We start from the raw sequence: 18,855 nt of genomic DNA, 5'->3' as shown, positions 1-18,855 counted from the left end.
TAATGCTTTTGATGTACGAACACGTTTATTTTCGAACTCATATTTAGATCCTTGATATTGAAAATCCATACACAGATGACAGACATGTTGAAGGACGTAATAAAAATTCTGGCTCATCTTTATCGATGGTTTCCTTTGAACTCATCTACACATTTAAATGGATAAAAATATTGTTCTTTTTTGCTTCATGATCTACAAACATATCGTAAGATTGTACACAAGTTGAATTCGCAATAATTGGAAATAAGGACTAGAAAAATAATTTGAACTCCATCCATAACGTAATTCAAAACGCTTCTCTTTTGTGAACCTTCTTTGTTGTAACCAAGGGAGATCAATTTCATAGCAATCGTCAACATCTATCTACGGACATAATTGCTGATTAAGTTCATTCCATCCAGTATTACAATTCCATCTCATGACCAGGGGCACACTTATCACAAAGGGAATATATGAATGTATGTGTGTGTATGTGTATATATATGTATATATATATATGTATATATCAATCTATCTATGCCTATCTACGGAGCAAGGGCAAAAACTCACTGCTTAAAGTAATGTACTCCGAAAGTACATTCAGATTTGCCATATTCAAGTGAATGGGTGAGTGCGCTTGCTTGCCTTTCTTTCTTTGTCTGTTACAAAATGCCAAAGGGTGTTCAATAGTCTGACGGTGCGATTTGTAAAACATTCAAATACAAGGTGTTCAGGAGGATGCGGGTGATCTCGCGTTTTGATTGCGAAAATTCCATACATGATCTACGAGATCTCTCACTACGGCTTAGCAGTCCGGCGGCCATAACCATTAGTACTACAATACATTAACATGATGTAGACATCAATATGGGCACATTGGATCAACTTTCAGAGCACTCCGGCGAAACACGTAAGATTGGGCTGACTTGAAAAGAAGGTTCCAACGGGTATTTTTGGCAATAGACCCAATGACAACAAATGTCTCACTAACATTGAAAATCGACATCGGTAAAGTAAAAGCAGAACCAAAAAGAAAAGAAATCAAGACGGGGTTTTGGACTTGATCTGGGCCTGCTCTCTCCTAAACCAAATTGAGTTGAAGCTAAAAATTGATCCAATTCCTCTTAGGTAATTGGATAAATGTTATCGAGCAAGCAGGCGTTTGACCACAAAACGTCCGTTTTTGTATGGGATATTCAATGAATCTCCAATCAAAGTTGGAACCAATTGGTGGGCAAGAGATTGATACAATTTGGTTGTCGAGGTCGAGAAGTGATGGGGAGCCAAGATGGTAATTACTTGATTGAGTCCATCAACATAATCAGGTTGCAAATTGGCTTTTGTAACATTAGTTCACAAAGTCGAGTGTAAGTAAACCATCGGCCCAGACCAAAATCAACCCTTTTAGGTGCGCACAGGATTAAGACTGTAACGAGCTCTTGGACCGATAATATTCATGCCCAAAAGATGGAGGTCAATGATTACCGAACACCCACTTAATGGGAAACTCCTCCACCTTCAACATTGTGATCAGGAGATTAAGCAGAGGTTGTGGCAGCTTCCAGAAGAGATGCAGATTGGAAACTAGCCGACCCCATACTCAGATTATGAGGGTGAGATGAATGATGGAGGGAGCTTGATGAGGTTGAAGGGGTATGGGACTCCAATGAGATATGAGCCATGGCGTTCAAGGCTTCGTTTTCCTCACGGCTCTTTTCCCAAGCCTCGAGATGAGACAAGAAGGCGGTCTCAGAGTGCCTTCGGAGCACCTCCCAATATGGAGTCTGAATAGCAAGCGTTTTCTGAAGGGTTTCCATGGCGGGAGTACAAGGTCGACGGGCAAGTTCGCTCGTGTCAATCTTCACGATGGGTAGACCCAAAAGAGCCCGGATACATTGCTCAGAGGCCCCCACCAGGATATCAAGGTTGAAGCCTCCTTCGAGAGCCAGAACCAGCCGGCCACCAGCCAACTTCTTGAGCTCTTGAGCCATGTACGCAAAGCAGGCTGTGGACACCATATAGCCTCCTATAGGGTGGGGATGGCCGATGGCAGCATCAAATCCAGCCGACACAATTACAATATCCGGGTCATAACTTCTGGCAATGGGAAAGATGATGCTTCTGAAAGCAGCCAGATACTCGGCGTCTCCCATAGGCGGATCTAGACCCCCGGTCCAAGCAATGTTGACATTGAAACCGAGGCCTGGGCCGGTGCCGCACTCCACTGGGCCACCAGTCCCAGGGTAGAAGTTGCCATTATCATGACGATGAATTGAGATATAGAGAACATTTGGATCATCATAGAATGCCTTTTGGGTACCATTTCCGTGATGAATGGCCCAATCAAAGACAAGAACCCGTTTGACAGTTGGCAACCTAAGAACCTGTTTGGCAGCAATCCCCACCGAGTTGAAATAGCAAAAGCCCATGGCCTCGTCTAGCTCGGCATGGTGCCCTGGAGGTCGGACTAAGGCATACCCATTCCTCAATTCGCCTCGGGCAACCTATAACACAAAAATTTCCGTTTAAGGATTTGAATGTAACCATCAGGATTGATTCCAAGGATTACCTTTTGACTCAATTCTACCACAGATCCAACAGCAGTTCTCACGGCAGATGGTGTCTCCACCTCGTTCCAGTAAGTGTCGCCATCAACGCCCATTCCGCCACAATCTAACCCACAAAACTTGCCTAACCGTGAGTCCCGGTTAAATTCTTGGCTGCCGGTTAAGGAACATCGATTAATCATATCAGTTCCATACAACAGGGTGTGGGCTTCAGAATGACAGGACTGGATTTCTTCTAAAGTAGCCTCCCGGGCTACTCGAACACATCGCTCTGCAATGCCAGACTCGACCAGATGGCGCCAGATGCACAGAAGGCGATCTGGATTTTCAGGGTGGTTGGATGAGTTCTTGCAGATGCAGTGATGCCTCAGCATGCTCGGGTCGTACCCGATACCTGTGTGGATAGGTTGACTAGACACAGCCAAGTCCAAGGGCTGTCGGGGTAGGAGCCGCGTGACAAATTCGTTGTTCATGGAGCTTGAATCATTTCTGACCTCGCTGAGAACCAATGGAGATAAACCAGAAGGGCCAAGCCGAGTGGTAATGTAATGGGGTGGTCTTTGGTTGGTCTGCACCACCTCTCCATCCACGTCCATGGCATCCCCAGGTTTGCACTCTTCTTCCATGACTTCCACTATGGGTCGAATGGTCAGCCTGTCGCGCGCCATTTGTTTCTGTTGATAATAAAATTGCTCCTCATCCATGGATTTGGTCTTCTCGCTCATTGACTTCTCTATGAGGTGCTTCCTAAGTGGTAGGATAGCTGACGACTTTGATCTTCTAACAATCATAGCTCCATGATGAGGTGTGGGCTTCATACTTGAACAAGGAGGGGGAGATTTCCTTTTGTAGTGACCTTCTTTGGCAGCCGAGAAGCGTCCCACAGCTGACGGGATATTTGGAAGAGATTTGCTGTTCAACAGAGACGCCCCCACTAGACTGGCCTGAGTGCATGGCCCCTTAAGAAAAGGTAGATTATGGACCGTACCCGCGTTTGGGGAAGACGGCTCAGAGCTTCCCGAGGCCTGAGATGACGCTACAAGACTAGCAGTGGCGGAGCGGAGAATATGCTCTTGTGGAATGCTTCCCATTTTGTCCCCGGGGCAAGAACCCGTGGAAGAATTGGAAGGAGAGTTCAGCTCTACCGGTGGCGATGAGTTGGCACTCGTTTGCCCACTGAGAACTGTTGTTTCAGGGATTGAAGGGTGGTGCCGCTGGTAGGGGGTGGCACCAAGGCGGCTGTCTGTGGAGTTCCGCTTGTTCTTCATCTTCAATAAATTGGACTCGGAGGCAGTCTTCCGTAGAATTGGCTGAGAGGGAGGCAATGCCTGTGGTACAAGCTTGAGATTTCCCATGGATGCAGCGGCTTCCTTTCGTTTCTTCTGAAGCACGAATTCCTGAAGATGCCGCTTCACTTCGGGGCTGGCCACGGCGCTTTGTTCCTGACGACTCTTCTGCTTCAAAATCTCAAGATGAAGTTTTTCGCCACGTGATCCTTCTTTCATTGGTTCGTGCTCCAAGTGACTCATTTCGGACTTTTTCATGTGAGGCTGAAAGAACAAAAGAAGAATAAAAATCTGACCCAATTCAATAATTGTTACGAGTTGTAAAAGAGGCATCAATGACTCTTTATATTGAGGAATTCCTGAAAACTAGAAAGTCGAGGCGTATTCACCTAACGAAGTAAACTGATGCCTTCCCTCTGAAGCCGGGACATCCGCTATTGGGTTTAACTATTTATTAATACCTTCAATTCCAAGGAATCAATGTAACATGCCAGCACCTCATATTTATCTTGCTAGCCTAACAGCTTAAATTAGTTTCGACAAACGTTTCGCACTTTTGCATTCTTTACGATTAGTTTACTTCAAACAGTTGAACCCATTTTTTAAAGTGAATCTGAAACGAGAGAAGATTGCAAAATAATACTTAAGTAGGATCTTTTCTCGTTCTAAGATTAACTCCTTTGCTTTGAAAAACTGGGATCTGATTGCAACTCACGGCATGTAAGTTACAACTTACTGTTTAAAGAAACTGACCTTCTGAGCCAAGGAGAACAATATTTTTCCCCCCAAAATATCAACTTATGAGTATTGAGTACATTTCATCGCACTTCTAACTACACACAAACGTATGCGACGACGAACTAGGAACTGTTTTTCGAAATTACATTTCCAGTTTGAGGTGCTACAATGTTTATTAACGAGTGCTTAGTGCAAGAACTTTATGGAAACTAGATAGACATGTATTCAGCAATTAAAGCTAATGCAAATGCGACACCAACCACTTCATAGATGGAGTTTCTACTCTTGTTCTCTCAAAGGCTAAATTTGTCGGTTGTATGACGTCTAATATTCCATCTTCCCACCTGCTTTGTCGAACCAACCATTATGATAAAACATGGACTTTGAAAAATGCCTCTGCCAGCATGCCTCTCTAACATTTATTTAATCCATTTCAAAGCATTGCGTTTTGGTCGTCATGGTTTCAGGGAATGTTTTTCATCATTGAAATAACGTCTCTACAAAAAGGAGTTTTTGTTGGTAGCCATCAGAGCACATTGCGGCAATAACATGTTTTGGAATTGATCTCTGACAACCAATATCGTCCGTTAAAATGTCTACGAGGACAGATGAATGTTTAAACTCAAAGATTGGTCGGGCATACCATGACCTCACCGTGTAAAAGATTGGACCCGAAAAGTCGCTCATACGAACATGTATCAAACGCTTCGAGTGTTGAAATATGGGGCGACAAGGTGCATAATTCAAGCCATAAAAGTTAGCTAAGGCCAAAAGTTCCCCCGCCGAAGTAGATTAGGAAAGCAGGCTGCTCCTCATTTCGACTCAGCCCATGCAGTAAAGGAAGGTGAACAGCAGTCGAGTTGAGACCAGGTTCAATTAACGATGACGACACACTTAGAAGGCCTGCTTTCATCTTGGTTGGAAGGCCAAGGCTTAGAGGAAGAGTGCCTCGAACCCATGACAAGAATCTATATATCTCAAATGAGTTAATAGATGTACTGCGCTTTCTTCCATGCTGAAACTTTCAACCGAATACCAAAGATGATAGTTCTGAGTTTGTCAGATGGTTTGTCTTTTATGTTCGTTAGACCTTTGAGAGAAAAGGTCACTAGAAAAAGGAGCGCACCCATACTCCAATTTTAGACAAGAAAGAACGTGCAAGAGCACGACATCCTTGAAAGGAAAAAGGTCGTGCGTATGCATGAAGGAGTTATTCATCATGTCTGAAGTTTATCATGAGCATGAATAACAAATTGAAAAGCTATGATGGAGAGGTGACAATACTGCCTGGAAAAAAGTGAAGCATTTTCACCAAACCTATTTCTAGAGGCAGTTTCGTTTCACTAGAAACTTTTATCAGGCCAAGATGACAAATATTCGATACAGAACACCTAGTGGTGGTAAACTTTGATTGTTTCCAAGTCTCCAACATACAGATTTCCTCGTACGAATTTCGCAATCAGTCCCAAGCAAGTCAAAGAATACTAAGTCAGTATTGATCGGACCGGAAGTTAAGAAAAAAAAGATATCTTTAAATCATATATTAGTAATGAAGAGAGTGTGAACAACACAAGTTTCATGGGAGGACTTGACGATCAGCTGAAGTTCTAATGTCATCGTCAAAACTTCAAAACCTACTTATCCCATGTGAGGCAAGAGGCCATAACACAGAGAGTGAACATTTGCCAAATTGTTCACAATATTCCGGCTTGGTTGGTTCGAATCCCGGGCTTGCTCACAAAAAAATCTATGGTATTAGCTTGCATCATAAGCCCTCTCATTGTGAACAGTCTCAATTTAGAACTCAGACAACATCTAAGTTTTTTCTGACTCTGAAACAAACAAGTATGACGTGGTATCTAGAACTTTGTTTTCCGTTTTTCAAATATACATCTTTTTACTCTGGTAATTTTGATACTTTTTCCAATAAAGCATTGTTGCAACCTTCACAATTATATTCCTATGAAATATACTAAACTGAAAGAACAGTAATAGAGCACAGTTTGAGCATAACTGAACAATTGCTTTCTTGAAAGCTTTCATGAAAAGGTCATCATTTTGATGCTATACCTAAAACATATGTCAAAACCTGTTCTACGTAAAGGTAGCTATCAGCATCCAATGAAAACAAGCTGACATTCCTCAAACTCTACATGACACTGATCTCGCAATGGAGGTCGATTGGTTCGGTAGCCGGGGGAAAAGCTGTATTCTTGCTTGCTCTTCCTATACTGTTAGCTTGATTGAATAGATTAAGGCCTAAAAATAGATGATAACTTTCTAGTGACAAATCAAATAGCACAGTTTGTAAATAAACACGCTAACAAACTTCATCCCAAGATTTAAAAAAAACACCTCCTTTGAAGGTTGTGAAACGAGTATCTCACCTCTTGTTGTACATCTATGGCCTTTTCGGCGAACAGAACCAAGGCTCGGTCGGAAACAAGGAACAGAGAACGAGGGACGAACGAGGAGGCAGACCTCTCGAGGCAAATTGGCGAGGCCTTCCTTCTCTCAGGTGAAGACCAAGCCACGGCAGCTAACAGCAAGCAGTTCTAACTTGTGGATCTATTTTTAGCTTCTCTCCCGCTCTTTCGTTCTTTCTCTCCTGCTTCCAACATGACAGAGAGTACTGCACACCACCACCAGTGTCTAGTACTTAGTCAGTATTTCTGGGTAGAACCAGCCACGCACACACTGTAAAGCGCATAGACTATAGGCCACAAGCAAGAGCTGCCTTTCTCCTGGTTTAACATGGGGGTAGTAAACTTGTTTTCCAGAGGCCTTCTTCCATACGTGGACAGAGAGAGAATGCCGGAGGTTTTTCGTATCTATAACATTTGATGCTTTTCTCAATCTATTTACGACTGCTTCCAAAAATCGAATGCGTAGATTCAAGAGCTCAGACTCGAAGTCGAAGACTCGCTTAAGGAGGTCGGAGTTCTGTCTTTGGGAGTGATGCGTGGATTCAAAACATTTCAAATCTTTTTGAGGCTGCCAGCCTCCTGCATACCTGCCCTGTCTAAATTAATGATCCCAGCACGCATTCATTATCGAAACAGGCACTAATTGAGTTGAAATTAGGTCCGTTGATTGTGAAAATGAAGAGGATATCCTGAATATATCGGAAGTATGTTTGAATGTTTGTGCCGAAGGATGGATGGAACTTGGAACGGTCACATTCCAGATCCCAAAATAGAACCAAGATCAGAGGGGAAGTTTTGCGAGCACGAGTTTCAGCTTTCAGGGCTTTCTAAGACCACAGCCTTGAAGCGAAAGAAGAAAGAGAGACCTAAAAATAGACCTAATAATGGTTTCCATGGAGCCAGATGGATCTAAAGCCCTTGAGGGGTGTCTCAACGGTTGAATCTGCAATTCCTCTTTCATGCCTTTTTACAGATTGCTTCACAAAAACAAGTCCATTGGAGGTAAAGTAATCGCTCATTTTGTTTTTGTGCCCAACGCTATAAACATTATTTGGACACGGCTTGTCATTGTGAAAGATTCATGTTTGTCCAAGGTGCTCTTCAAATCTCGAATTCTTGAGCGAATTATCATTGTTGCAAAAATAAGCGATAGCCGTTTCCATTCAGGACTAGACCCGGAAAACCTCCCAGCAAAGCAAGTTAGTTGTTAGTTGTGGAATAGCTCAGATGAACGGGCCAATGAGTTGTGCCTTGTATTCTCCCATATGCTAGGCAGCAACTCGAACAAGTACGTTGGTCTTATTGACTCTAAAATTGTACGACAGCAGTAGCAGGTTTGAACATTCGCCAGAGCTAACTGTGGACCTTTAAAAGGCTTTAGTGCATATTCGGTTTTAATTCGTTCTTCGATTTCTCCCTAGAGCCACTCACCTGGTGCATTTGGACCGCATCGTTTTTGAGGATCTCTCGGTTTCGGTTGATCTGTTGTTCCAAGATCTGCCTCTGAATGAATGGATTGGTCTTCATCTGTTGAATTAATTGGGCTTGAAGGAACGAGTTCATATCAGGGAACACGGGTTGAGATTGGGCAGCCGCCGCAGCCGCTGCCATCATGAGCATATTCCTTTGGCTTTGGTCCATGATGAGACCGGTATCGTGGGCAGAGTGTCCCATTGAGCCGGCACCAATGGCTTTGGACTCCGGAGTCTCATTGGACATTGGCAAAGCTTGAGGCCCTTCCATAGTCTCTTCCGGGATCAGATCATAGGGAGGAGAATTTGTTTTCATCATGCTTCTCCTTCATTGGGGGGATCAGAGACTGGATGGAAAGACAGGCAACAATCTCCTTGGACTTGTGGAGAGGCAGGGGGGGGGTCGTAACGAGTCGTGTGTTTAATCTTCTGCCTCTCTCCCTGGAAGATCGTCTTGAATGTGTGTTCACGAGCGTTGTGGAGTAACTCTTCGATAAATGTGTGACGTCAATTGGCTTCTGCTTCGTCTTCGAGGATCGACTTTGCTTCGGAGTGAGTTTTTTTTCACTTTATTTTTGTCCAGACGGAGCTGCTCGACATTGAGGAAAATAATCGGATTGGATTGATTGAAATTTGTGCCTCAGATGGAGAAGGAGTTGCACTCGCTTAACAAACACATCTCCACTCACGCTCAACTTGAACTTCAGTCTTGATAAGTTCAAATTCATCACCCCATGTTCGTCAAAGGGGGATATCAAAGACGTCTTGACATCTCGGCTAAGGTTGCACACTCGTTTTGAACCCTGGACTGTCAAAGTCGAACACTGCAATGAGTCCTTGTCTCCACTCAATGTCGGAAAGCCAACGTAAGGGATGCCAATTCACTCACTGTCCATTATTCAATCGGATTTCTCGTTTACTACACCTCTTGCCGTAAAATATAAGTGCGAGTGACTGTGTGAGTTTGTGTGTGTATGCATGTGCTGTACTCAAGGAAGCAACTTGCTTAGTGTGCCTCCGCCTCCGACTCCTCAGTCCAGCACTTTTCTAAGGATTTCTTATCAATGCCCTCCTCGCCGCTCGGCTATCTCCCATGAACTTCCACTGCAATGACGGGTCCCACTTGCCCGTACTCATCCTCACTTGCCGCCTCGGTCTCCTCGGTCTCGTTGCTGGCGGCCTATTCCTTCACTTGCCTCTTCACTTGCGAGCTCTCATTCGGCCTCTGGAAAAAAAGCCTTGCCCGGAGAATCCAGAGAAGCACATCCGAGTTTGGTGGGCTCGCTTCTCTCTAAGCTGTTCTCTGTCTCGTTTGTTCTCGGTATAGAGGTAGTAGCAGCGGAGAAGTAAAAGTAGAAGTAGTAGTAGTACTAGTAGTATATATCGATGGTGGTCCTTAACACACGAGAAGTAGTAGCAGCACTAGGCCTGAATTTGTAAAAGACGTCTATCCAGGGGAAGCTGTCAAATCCACCGTGCCTCTCACTCCCGCACTCTGGCGACGCAACCCGCCCAAAAGGCCTCAACGCAAAACAAATTGGGACAAAGTTATAGCAAAGAAATTGAAAGAGGAGCACGCCATGAACTATCATCAAACTCTTGGCTTTTTACTATTGGTTGGATTCAAACCAACACGAAACACGAAATGTTAGGGAGGCGCATGAGATGCCAAATATCTTGGAACAAGCGACACAATAAAGTCTGCCTGATGATGAAGTCCGGTGATCCTGACTAACGCTAACGCTACTGGTTGTCGAGCTACTAGAGTGGTGGGAGCTGCCGCCTTACAAAGGTCTATTTTTAGCAAAGAGCAATATCGACTAAAGACGGAGAAGCTGGTCACGTGACATCCCCTGCCTGGTTTTCATCCACTTCTAAGGGCTACATGCAAGTATACTCGAGCTGGAGAACGAGGCTTGCTTTAACTCAAAATACAAAATATGAGAAAGCCCATGAGAGGCAAACTAGGCGGGTGAGCACTCAGAAGAGAGCGATACAGAGATACACTCACATTTACGGAACAAAGATCTTGAACAGCCAATTCAAAGAGCTTTTCAGGTTTTATTGCGGGCACCTTGCCGGTTTTTCATCACATTACATTCTTAGATCCCAATTAATACCTTTTCCTTTTTTTATCGAGTAATACTATAATGAAATAACAATGAAATAAGCCATATTATGTGATACGGAGTAAAACTCGATTTCGAAAAAGCCTGCCAATTTCATCAAAATTTTAAGTTGAAAGTACTACAACCGAACCTTAAACTGAGTGCAACGTTCTTGTCTTTCATGTTTGTTGATCACCTAAGTCGGATTCCTCTTCTCGGCAATATTGGTCTTCGTTAAAGGATTACAGCTTTATTTGCATCGCAAGAAATTGCTTGATTTTTCACTCAACCTAGAAGTGGTCTTTAAACTGGAAAATATTGTACGATAATTAAGGAGGTTCATTGTAAACAGAAAACTTCAAGCGATGATGTCCAAGCTTGCCGGCAAATAGGTACGATGTTAAAGGGTTGCGGCAATTCTACTATCTTTTTACCGTCTGTAAGAAAAAAAGGCTATGATGAGCCGTTTGGGCTATTTTAGGCGGCTGATTATGAGCCGCGCCATGTGTATTGCCTTTTTAGAATACAAATCAGGCCTGAATCAAAACAAATACATTTAGCCACACATTTCATTTAGAATTTATCAGTTACTTGCCCAGCAGCCAAATCTCTTCATTTCAAGTTTAAAATTGGCAAATGAACTGACCTGGATCGTCTCGGGCTATTTCGAGAGGCAAAATTCAATTCAATTCAGAAATAATTTCCGTCGGTTTAACGAGATTTTTAGTACTCGAAACACATACGGTTTTTTTTTTATTGAGATCTTTTTAAATGAAATTTGCACCCAGGCGCCTAGGTAGTTATGGTTTCTGGTTAAATATTTGGCCAAATGCCAAGATTTGTTGCATTTTTCTTCACTTAAAAAGCATCTTTCAAAATACCTCACATTGGTTGCGAACATTTTTTCTAATTTGATAAGCAACACTTGGTTACAATGTACTTGAAATATTGTAGAAATACATTAGACGATTTAATTTTCAAATGTGTCCCTTTTTGCAACAATTGTTTTCTAGGCACAAAAGACGTTTTGGATCAACGTTGATTGTAATAGAAAACTACTGGCAAGTACTCTTTAGCCGCTAAAGGACAAGACCTCAGATTTTGATGACATTACAGGTCACAAGAACCTTCTAAAGAAAAAATCTAAAATTATTCGAGATGAATGTTGCAATTGTTCCCTGCTCCTCTTTTTTTTTACAAAAATTGAAGTCGAAAGCCTTGCCTGATGTGTTGTCCAAAACCTAAGTTTCTAAAAGTGCCCCAAAATGACAAACAACCGTATTTCAAGCAGATAACTATTAATTATCCTCCCATACCGAGTTTCATTTGGAATGTATCAAGTTTTTCGAAAGAAAAACCATTGGGTTCAATGAAACCTTCTTCCGGTCCTTGGTAAGCCTCGGATGATACAATCAAAATCACATCAAGCAAAAAATCAAGAAGTTAAACAGTCATGGATGGCTGTTTGAACGATCTGGACAACATGGAAAAGTATATCAGTTATTGCTGAGCTCTCTTATTCCTTCTTAACGCCAAAATCACCATTTTCTCACACGATGTGAAGGGGAATTGACTTGGGAAATGAGATATGCATTGATTATCATTCAAGACGGCCAAAATACGGGTTAAAAAAACTCTGTTCTACATCTTTAAATATGCATAAAAACTGGTTAAAATATGCACTGTTATGGTTTTTAACCCAAAAAATGCACTTCAATATGCATCAAAAATCCTAAATATGGAATTTAAAATGAAAAAACTAGGATTAAAAAAACTGAACCAGTTCAAGTCAATTTTCCTACGACTAGTCTGCAATTTTATCCCTCTGCCCATTTTAACCACTCATTCTTTTACCTATTTGATTATGATTATACACTCTCGCTGATACGTTTTACTCATTGGGATGCATGTGATCTGTAATCAAGCGCTCAATAAATGATTAGTACAATGCAATAAAATTTCCTTGCGCCAAAAACCCAACATATGAATAAAATTATGCATGAAAGCACGAAAAATGCGATACATGTGAATAAATCCGTTTTATGACATAAAATGGATAATGCATATTTTGGCTGTCTCAACCTATCATAACCATTTTGAAATTTCAATATTTGCCGTTCCAGAGTTCACATTTTGCATCTTGATATCCCTTTTTCTTTTGAACATCACAGCAAACAAAGTGCAAACAATTTTGGGTTTTGAGATTGACAAAAGATTAGAGAGTGAGCTCGACTTTTTATTCATGCTCTGGTGGTTTAGACATTTCAACTATTGCTGGCGTGTACGCTGCCCCCCGGTATCAGGTTGCTTTCAACCATTGTAAAAAATGCTCGTTTTTTTTTACTTTTGTCGGAGTCTGGAATAAAGTCATTGTTGCATTGAAATTAACTCCGAAATTCCTGATTACGTAATTCGTAATATCACTTCCTTGCCCTGATAAACAACCAACCCGGGAACAGCCGAAAAACCACCGAACAGACAAAGAGTATGATTTACGCTCTCGCAAGTTTACAGGGCCGATCAGGTAAATTCACACCATCTTTAACTTCCCACAGACCCATAACCGGAGCAGGAATGAAGTAAATATTTGTTCCATCCGCAACACGTACAAATGTCCACTCTATGCCTCCACGCTTCAATTCCAATATCTTCCCGATCCTACTCATAAAAATCTTTCAGGTGCAGATCATGTGCGATGGATTGATCTTGCTTCTAGACCTTGACGCTTTTGTTCCCGTTCGGCACACCTCCCTCTCCAACTCCCCTTGGAAGAGGTAGTTTATGGGTTGGACCAGGTGTGTGTGTGNGGGGGGGGGGGGGGGGGCAGGTTTCGAGGTTCCCGAAGGCCTCACAGTCGTCTCTGCGGAGCTTCAACGTGATCCTTGACTTGTGAGGGGCCTTACTGGAACACAATCGCTGCCTTCTCCACGGTCTCAGAGATGATCTGGTTGCAGACGAGCTAGAGCAATGCTGTGTCTTACGTGCTTCTCCTTAGTAAGGTTTGGGATAGGTGTGCTTGGTGCCAACTGGACGGATGGGGGTCTCTTTTTTTCATTTCTGTGGGGCATTGATCTTCCGTTTAACATTGTCATCCACTATACAGTTGCCGTACACGTGCTTAACCGTTTCCTTGGGAAGCTTCAGAAGCTTGATCATGGGAATGGCTCGATGTCCCGCGCGAGCTAGATCGACATTCACATCCCGACTTGGCTATTTTATGCATGACTGACAGTCGTGTTGGGGCGAGTCCGGATTCGTACGAGTCCTTTGATTTTTTAACTTTTTTGACTCGCCGAGTCCGGACTCGAGTCTTTTACTAGACCCATCTCGTACAAAAAGACTCGTATTGCGAAATTCTAAGAATATGAATATTTTTTTTCTTGACGAGTCCGCACTCAAGCCCTTTCTAAAAGACTCGGGTCCGGTCAAGGTCTCCAAAATCGAGTAAAAGACTCGAGTGCACATGGACTCGAGTCCGGACTCGGCCCAGCACTAACTGACACTCATTATTTGTGGGCTATTTGGAAATAAGTACAAAATAAGATTAACCATTCTTAACTACAAGGTACATCCTGATGTTTACATACTCAAAATATCGATCTATGTGAAGTTAAAAATGGTGATAATTTACGTGATCGGCCCTGTATTATATGAATCAGATTCCTTTTTCCCTTTAGGGGTTAAAGAGAACTTCAAAGCTTGAAACTACAAGGTTGAAAAGGTATTCATGACCATGCGCTCATGACCATGACGCTTACTTGCTTTATAAAGGGCTCGTCTTTCCCATTTTTTATCATTAACAAAGTAACAGCCAATCCATCAACATGAAAATCTCCATCATCGTTCTTTTGTTGAGCTTCATCGCACTTTCCTTGTGTTTCCCCCGAGAGGCATTCAAACTATCCGGAAGAAACGCCATTCATTCGCTTGGACGAGTGAAGCGACAAGAAGCTTCCACAGCTCCGCCAACCATGCCCAGAGATTCAAGCGAAGAGTCCAAAGAAGGTGACATGTCCTCCGAGAGCGTTGAAAGCGGTGAGAGCAGTGAGAGCAGTGAGAGCGATGAAAGCGTGGAGATGGTCCAACGATTTGTGAACAAAAAATAAAAGCCCCTCGAGGATATGAATTTCCAATGAAATGGTCGATGAATCAGGAATATGATTGTCTGAGCAAATTTCAACACGACAGTGTGAAAACACAAACTCTGATTCGGTTCAATGTTCGAAATTTTTCATTGTCCCCATTCGCTTATGAGAATAAACAATTTTCCTTGGCTAGTTTACCGGATCATATATAATCATCTATCAATGGAGCGAAGACGAAGATTTGTTCAATTGCACATTTGAGTACATGTTACGTTTGGTGAATGTGATTTTATCCCCAAATTCCAAAATGGGTGTATTCTTCGTTCAAGGAGGGATTTTTTTTTCAAAATCATTTTCAATCTGCAATGACAGATGCATCGCACATCAGATTTGAAAATGATTTGACAAGAAAGTACTCGATCCCTCGGAACTTTAGTAAGTATTAGTGGAAGATATGCCCACGCAATCATTCATATGAATTGTCGACTTTGACCTTTTATCTTACTTTTGTTTACAAACATACGCTGAGGATGTGCTCCCATTGTCCTTTTCATTGGGCGGAGGAAGTGTCCTCTGCGTCTTCCAGGTGCGGACAACAACCGCAGAAACGAGAGAATACGCTCTAACATGCTAGAATTTACCAAGAGATTATTAAATGCACAATTTACTGCCGAAGTACTGCGACACAATAAATAAGCCACCAACTCTTCTGGGAGACGTTTCAAATCCTCTATGGGTATAATTCCGAACAGTTATGGCAAGAAAATAAGAAATGAACAGGTACTTGTATACTGCATGACTGATAACTCGCCAGTTACCTTGTAGCTCAGTGCTCAAGAAAGATATTTTAAAAAAATGATTGCAGATTTTTTTTTGGCATATCTAGCTAAATATTTTGTTTTAACAACTGATCTTACTTTTGGCTCTTTATGTTTGAAAAAAAATGATACAAAATCCTAGAAAAAAAATAGTTTTGTGGATTGAGACTGGCGACATCACCAGGATCGTCGCGACCAACCTTAGCATCGCCAGGGCCACCGTTTACAGGGTCAAGAACACGTATAATGCCGCAGGTAACTTCAGTGATTGGTCAAAGTAAAAAAGACCCAAAAGATTTTGACTTCCCCTGCTCAATGGCAACCTCGTAAGTATAGCCGGATTCTTGGTGTAAAGGTCATCCGGCCTTAAGAGCCACTACAGCTTCGGGAATTGGGTCTGGCAGCAGGATCCCCCGACAGTATTTGGTGTTGCAGTTGAGCTCCAATGAATTCTGGCCCAAGGAATTTTGGACCCCCTCATCCCCAAAGAAGAATCCATTGGATTTCTTCATTTGGATGCATATGGAGGAAAAGGCCTTCAGAGTCCACCACCTGAAGGTGGACTCCCTCATCATGGTTGTGAATGTCAAAAGGGCAGCCATGTCCAGCGAGGCCATCATAAGGGCGTTCAAATCCTTTTGGAGGCGGTTGGGGGTGTGCATTGCTGCCAACGGAGGAGTGTTAGAAAAATAAATTAATCAAAATTGTCTACTTATCTTTTTTTTAAAACCATTTTGCAGATAGACGATAGAAACCGTCAGATGCTTCAATTATGTCGGTTTTACCTTCACTGCAGATGGACCATTGAAGGAACCCATAAGAGAAGCAAGTACGTCATTATTTTGACAAGCCTGGATTTTTTGGAGGGCTTTGGATATACTTTTCGCACTTTCTTTAAATTGCATTGTCCCAATTTTCTGGGTTTGTCACAATAACTTAGTAGTTCTCTAATTCTCGAATTATTTCTGCTTGCCTTTTTGGCAAAAGCTCAAGCTTTTCCTGAAAATGCAACTAGAATTTTAATACCTTACACGCAAAAGAGCAAATATGAAAATGTTTGGTTTTTAGCTAGGGTCTCTTGACCCTGAGAGATATCTGAGACTAAGCAGAGGAACGAAATTCGATCCAGAGACTTGCATGGTTCAGGGTATTAATTTGGGGTTCCAAATTAGAGGACAGCTTCGAGGACTTTTGATTTCAAAGATTTTGAAAAAATGAAATATGTGTGTTGAGACCCTCGGAAATTGCTTCAAACTTTGCAAAATTACTTTGAAAGGATTTCATGCCAAGGACACTAACATTGGTTTCATTTGCAATATGATTGTGAAATGTCATGAAAAATCAGTGGGTCACTCCCAACATGATCTGCTGCAAGCACCTTCTCATTGATCAGGTTATTGTCAAGGTCAAAAAGATGCTTGTGAAGTATGTTAGGCGTAATTTTGCAACTCCCTCCTTTTGAGGTTAGTTTTTTCGTATTGAATTACATAATTTGGCTTTTTAATGCACACTAAAGTGCATATTATGGGTTGAAAAGCATATTTAAGTGCATATTTTGACCAGTTTCTATGCATATTTTATGGCATAAAACGGAGTTTTCAAAACTCCACGGTTAATGCCAAGAGAATGGCCTTCAATTCAATAAAATCAAAACGAAGGCCATGGTTTTCCATAAAGGTCGTCTGCCTCCCACCTCCTTCCATATCCACCATAGTCCGATTGAAATCGTCAATAATTTCAATTATCGGTTTCACATTCTCCACTCAAATCTCCTTCACCAACCATGTCAAATCATCAATAGTCAAAGCCATGGCCAGGATCGGATACGTGTGCAATAGACTTCCTATCAAAAATCTCCCCCTTCAAATAGTTCTTCAACTCTTCCGGACCTACATCACTCCAATTTTCCTTTACGGCCTTCACCTTTAGCTTTCCAACTCCGCCCAATCCGCCCTCAAATCCGCCGATGCCATCTTCACCAAGTTCCTCAAACAATACCTGTGCGTGCCCCAATATGCCAATAATGTATGGACGCATTTTCTATGCGAAACTGAGGCCCTCACCATCGGGCTGGCAAGTTCAGTGTCCCAACAGTATTGGGAACCTGACCTTTCCGGAGGTGATGTCCGGCTACAAGTTGTCCTTCCTGGTCAAAGACTTAATAACACCCTATTGTCCTTGGCCCGACATCCCTTCGGAGTATTGGCGGTCACGCACCTTTGTCCAGCTCCCGGCCCAATGCCATCAATGACGGGAGCTGACAAAAGATCTGTTCAATCTGACCCACTCATTCTACTGGAATAACCAGGATTTTCATCATTTACCACCTGTTTATGTACTATCTGCAATTTCCCTCTTCACTTTTTTCATGTGCACTGAACCAATCCTAGTCAAACTCACTGTGATATCACTTCCTAGTCAACTATTTTATCAGTCTTGACCATTTTCAATTTTATCAATCAATTTTTGTATGAGATATTTATACATACAGTTTTATACATTTTACAATCTGACATGACCAAGAGTCGCAATAAAGTTTATTGTATTATAATGCATTTTTTGGTCGTCTCTAGTGACACTGCTCAACCTAGACCACTGCTGCGGTCAAGTGGCAGATTTCCTTTAATACTAAGAGGTTCCTCCAACAAGTTGCCTAATCTACCAGATCAAACCAGACAATGGTTGCTTGCATCATTCAAGATACGGGATGGACAGACCACTGAGAAGTGGACAGTGCCCAAATGAATGACCAAGTTGAGGGAAAACCGCTTTAGCTTTGCCCAAGCCGTGCCAACACGGTACTCCTGCCTACCCATCAGCTACAAATGAGGATTGTTTTTGTAGAGCCTAGAATATGTGCCCCTCTTCAAGCTCAGAATTGGCGCCCCTAGACTAATGAATTTGCACCGAGCTTGGAAGATCTTGGATCTGGCCTTTGTGCCGAAAGGCTGTTTGAGGGTTTGACCACGCCTAGAGCGGTATGTTGCGGTGAAACGGCCTTATGATCAATAAAACATTTAATGAAGTATGCTAAAGGAGCAACACGAAAAAATTAAATCCAAAATCGATTGTGAAATACAAAAGTTATACCATGTATAGGTATAATGTACTATCTATTAGATATCGCTCAATTCAGGAAGGGCTGTATTTTATTTTAGAGTCGTCGTTCCATTCCCCGTGAAGAAGCCCTGAATCTGTGGTAAGTGAATGCTTATCTAACGACTTCAAGCACTAACAGTCTCGTATCAATCTTTCAAATGGGTTGAATGGGAGATGAATTTGGTAATGGTGGAGAGACCGAGCACAAATCTTTGAAATTGGATCACACAAAGTCCAAGAAGCTAGAGATGGGCAAAATCTGAGTGTTTAAAGAGCC

At 42.3% G+C, this 18,855-nt stretch overlaps 1 protein-coding gene across 2 annotated transcripts; it reads right to left on the bottom strand.

Moving 5' to 3' along the window:
* LOC131880564 (histone deacetylase 4-like) lies at positions 1 to 10,185 on the bottom strand. Of its 2 annotated transcripts, none has more exons than XM_059227229.1 (3): positions 8,428 to 10,185; positions 2,549 to 4,096; positions 1 to 2,483 (listed from the first exon to the last, which is right to left on the bottom strand). In XM_059227229.1, exons 1-3 carry the CDS (start codon positions 8,785 to 8,787, stop codon positions 1,518 to 1,520), a joined length of 2,874 nt encoding a protein of 957 aa, XP_059083212.1. In that variant the 5' UTR covers positions 8,788 to 10,185; the 3' UTR covers positions 1 to 1,517. The 2 variants fall into 2 exon arrangements, with proteins under 2 accessions (XP_059083212.1, XP_059083213.1); XM_059227230.1 differs by lacking the exon at positions 8,428 to 10,185 and adding an exon at positions 6,958 to 7,533.
* Between the last annotated feature and the right edge of the window lie 8,670 nt (positions 10,186 to 18,855).

This window comes from Tigriopus californicus, chromosome 5 (assembly GCF_007210705.1).
Source record: "Tigriopus californicus strain San Diego chromosome 5, Tcal_SD_v2.1, whole genome shotgun sequence".
NCBI lineage: Eukaryota > Metazoa > Arthropoda > Copepoda > Harpacticoida > Harpacticidae > Tigriopus > Tigriopus californicus.
Note: the sequence above shows the minus strand (reverse complement) of the source record. Positions and strands in the feature narration are given on the sequence as shown.

Bases quoted from the DNA above. Each gene is read 5' to 3' on its own strand.
- LOC131880564 (XM_059227229.1), bottom strand. From the start codon at position 8,787: ATGATGAAAACAAATTCTCCTCCCTATGATCTGATCCCGGAAGAGACT. The intron at 4,097-8,427 runs GTGAGTGGCTCT...TTGTTCTTTCAG, and splicing joins ATGCGGTCCAAATGCACCAG to CCTCACATGAAAAAGTCCGA. The intron at 2,484-2,548 runs GTAATCCTTGGA...TTTGTGTTATAG, and splicing joins TGGTAGAATTGAGTCAAAAG to GTTGCCCGAGGCGAATTGAG.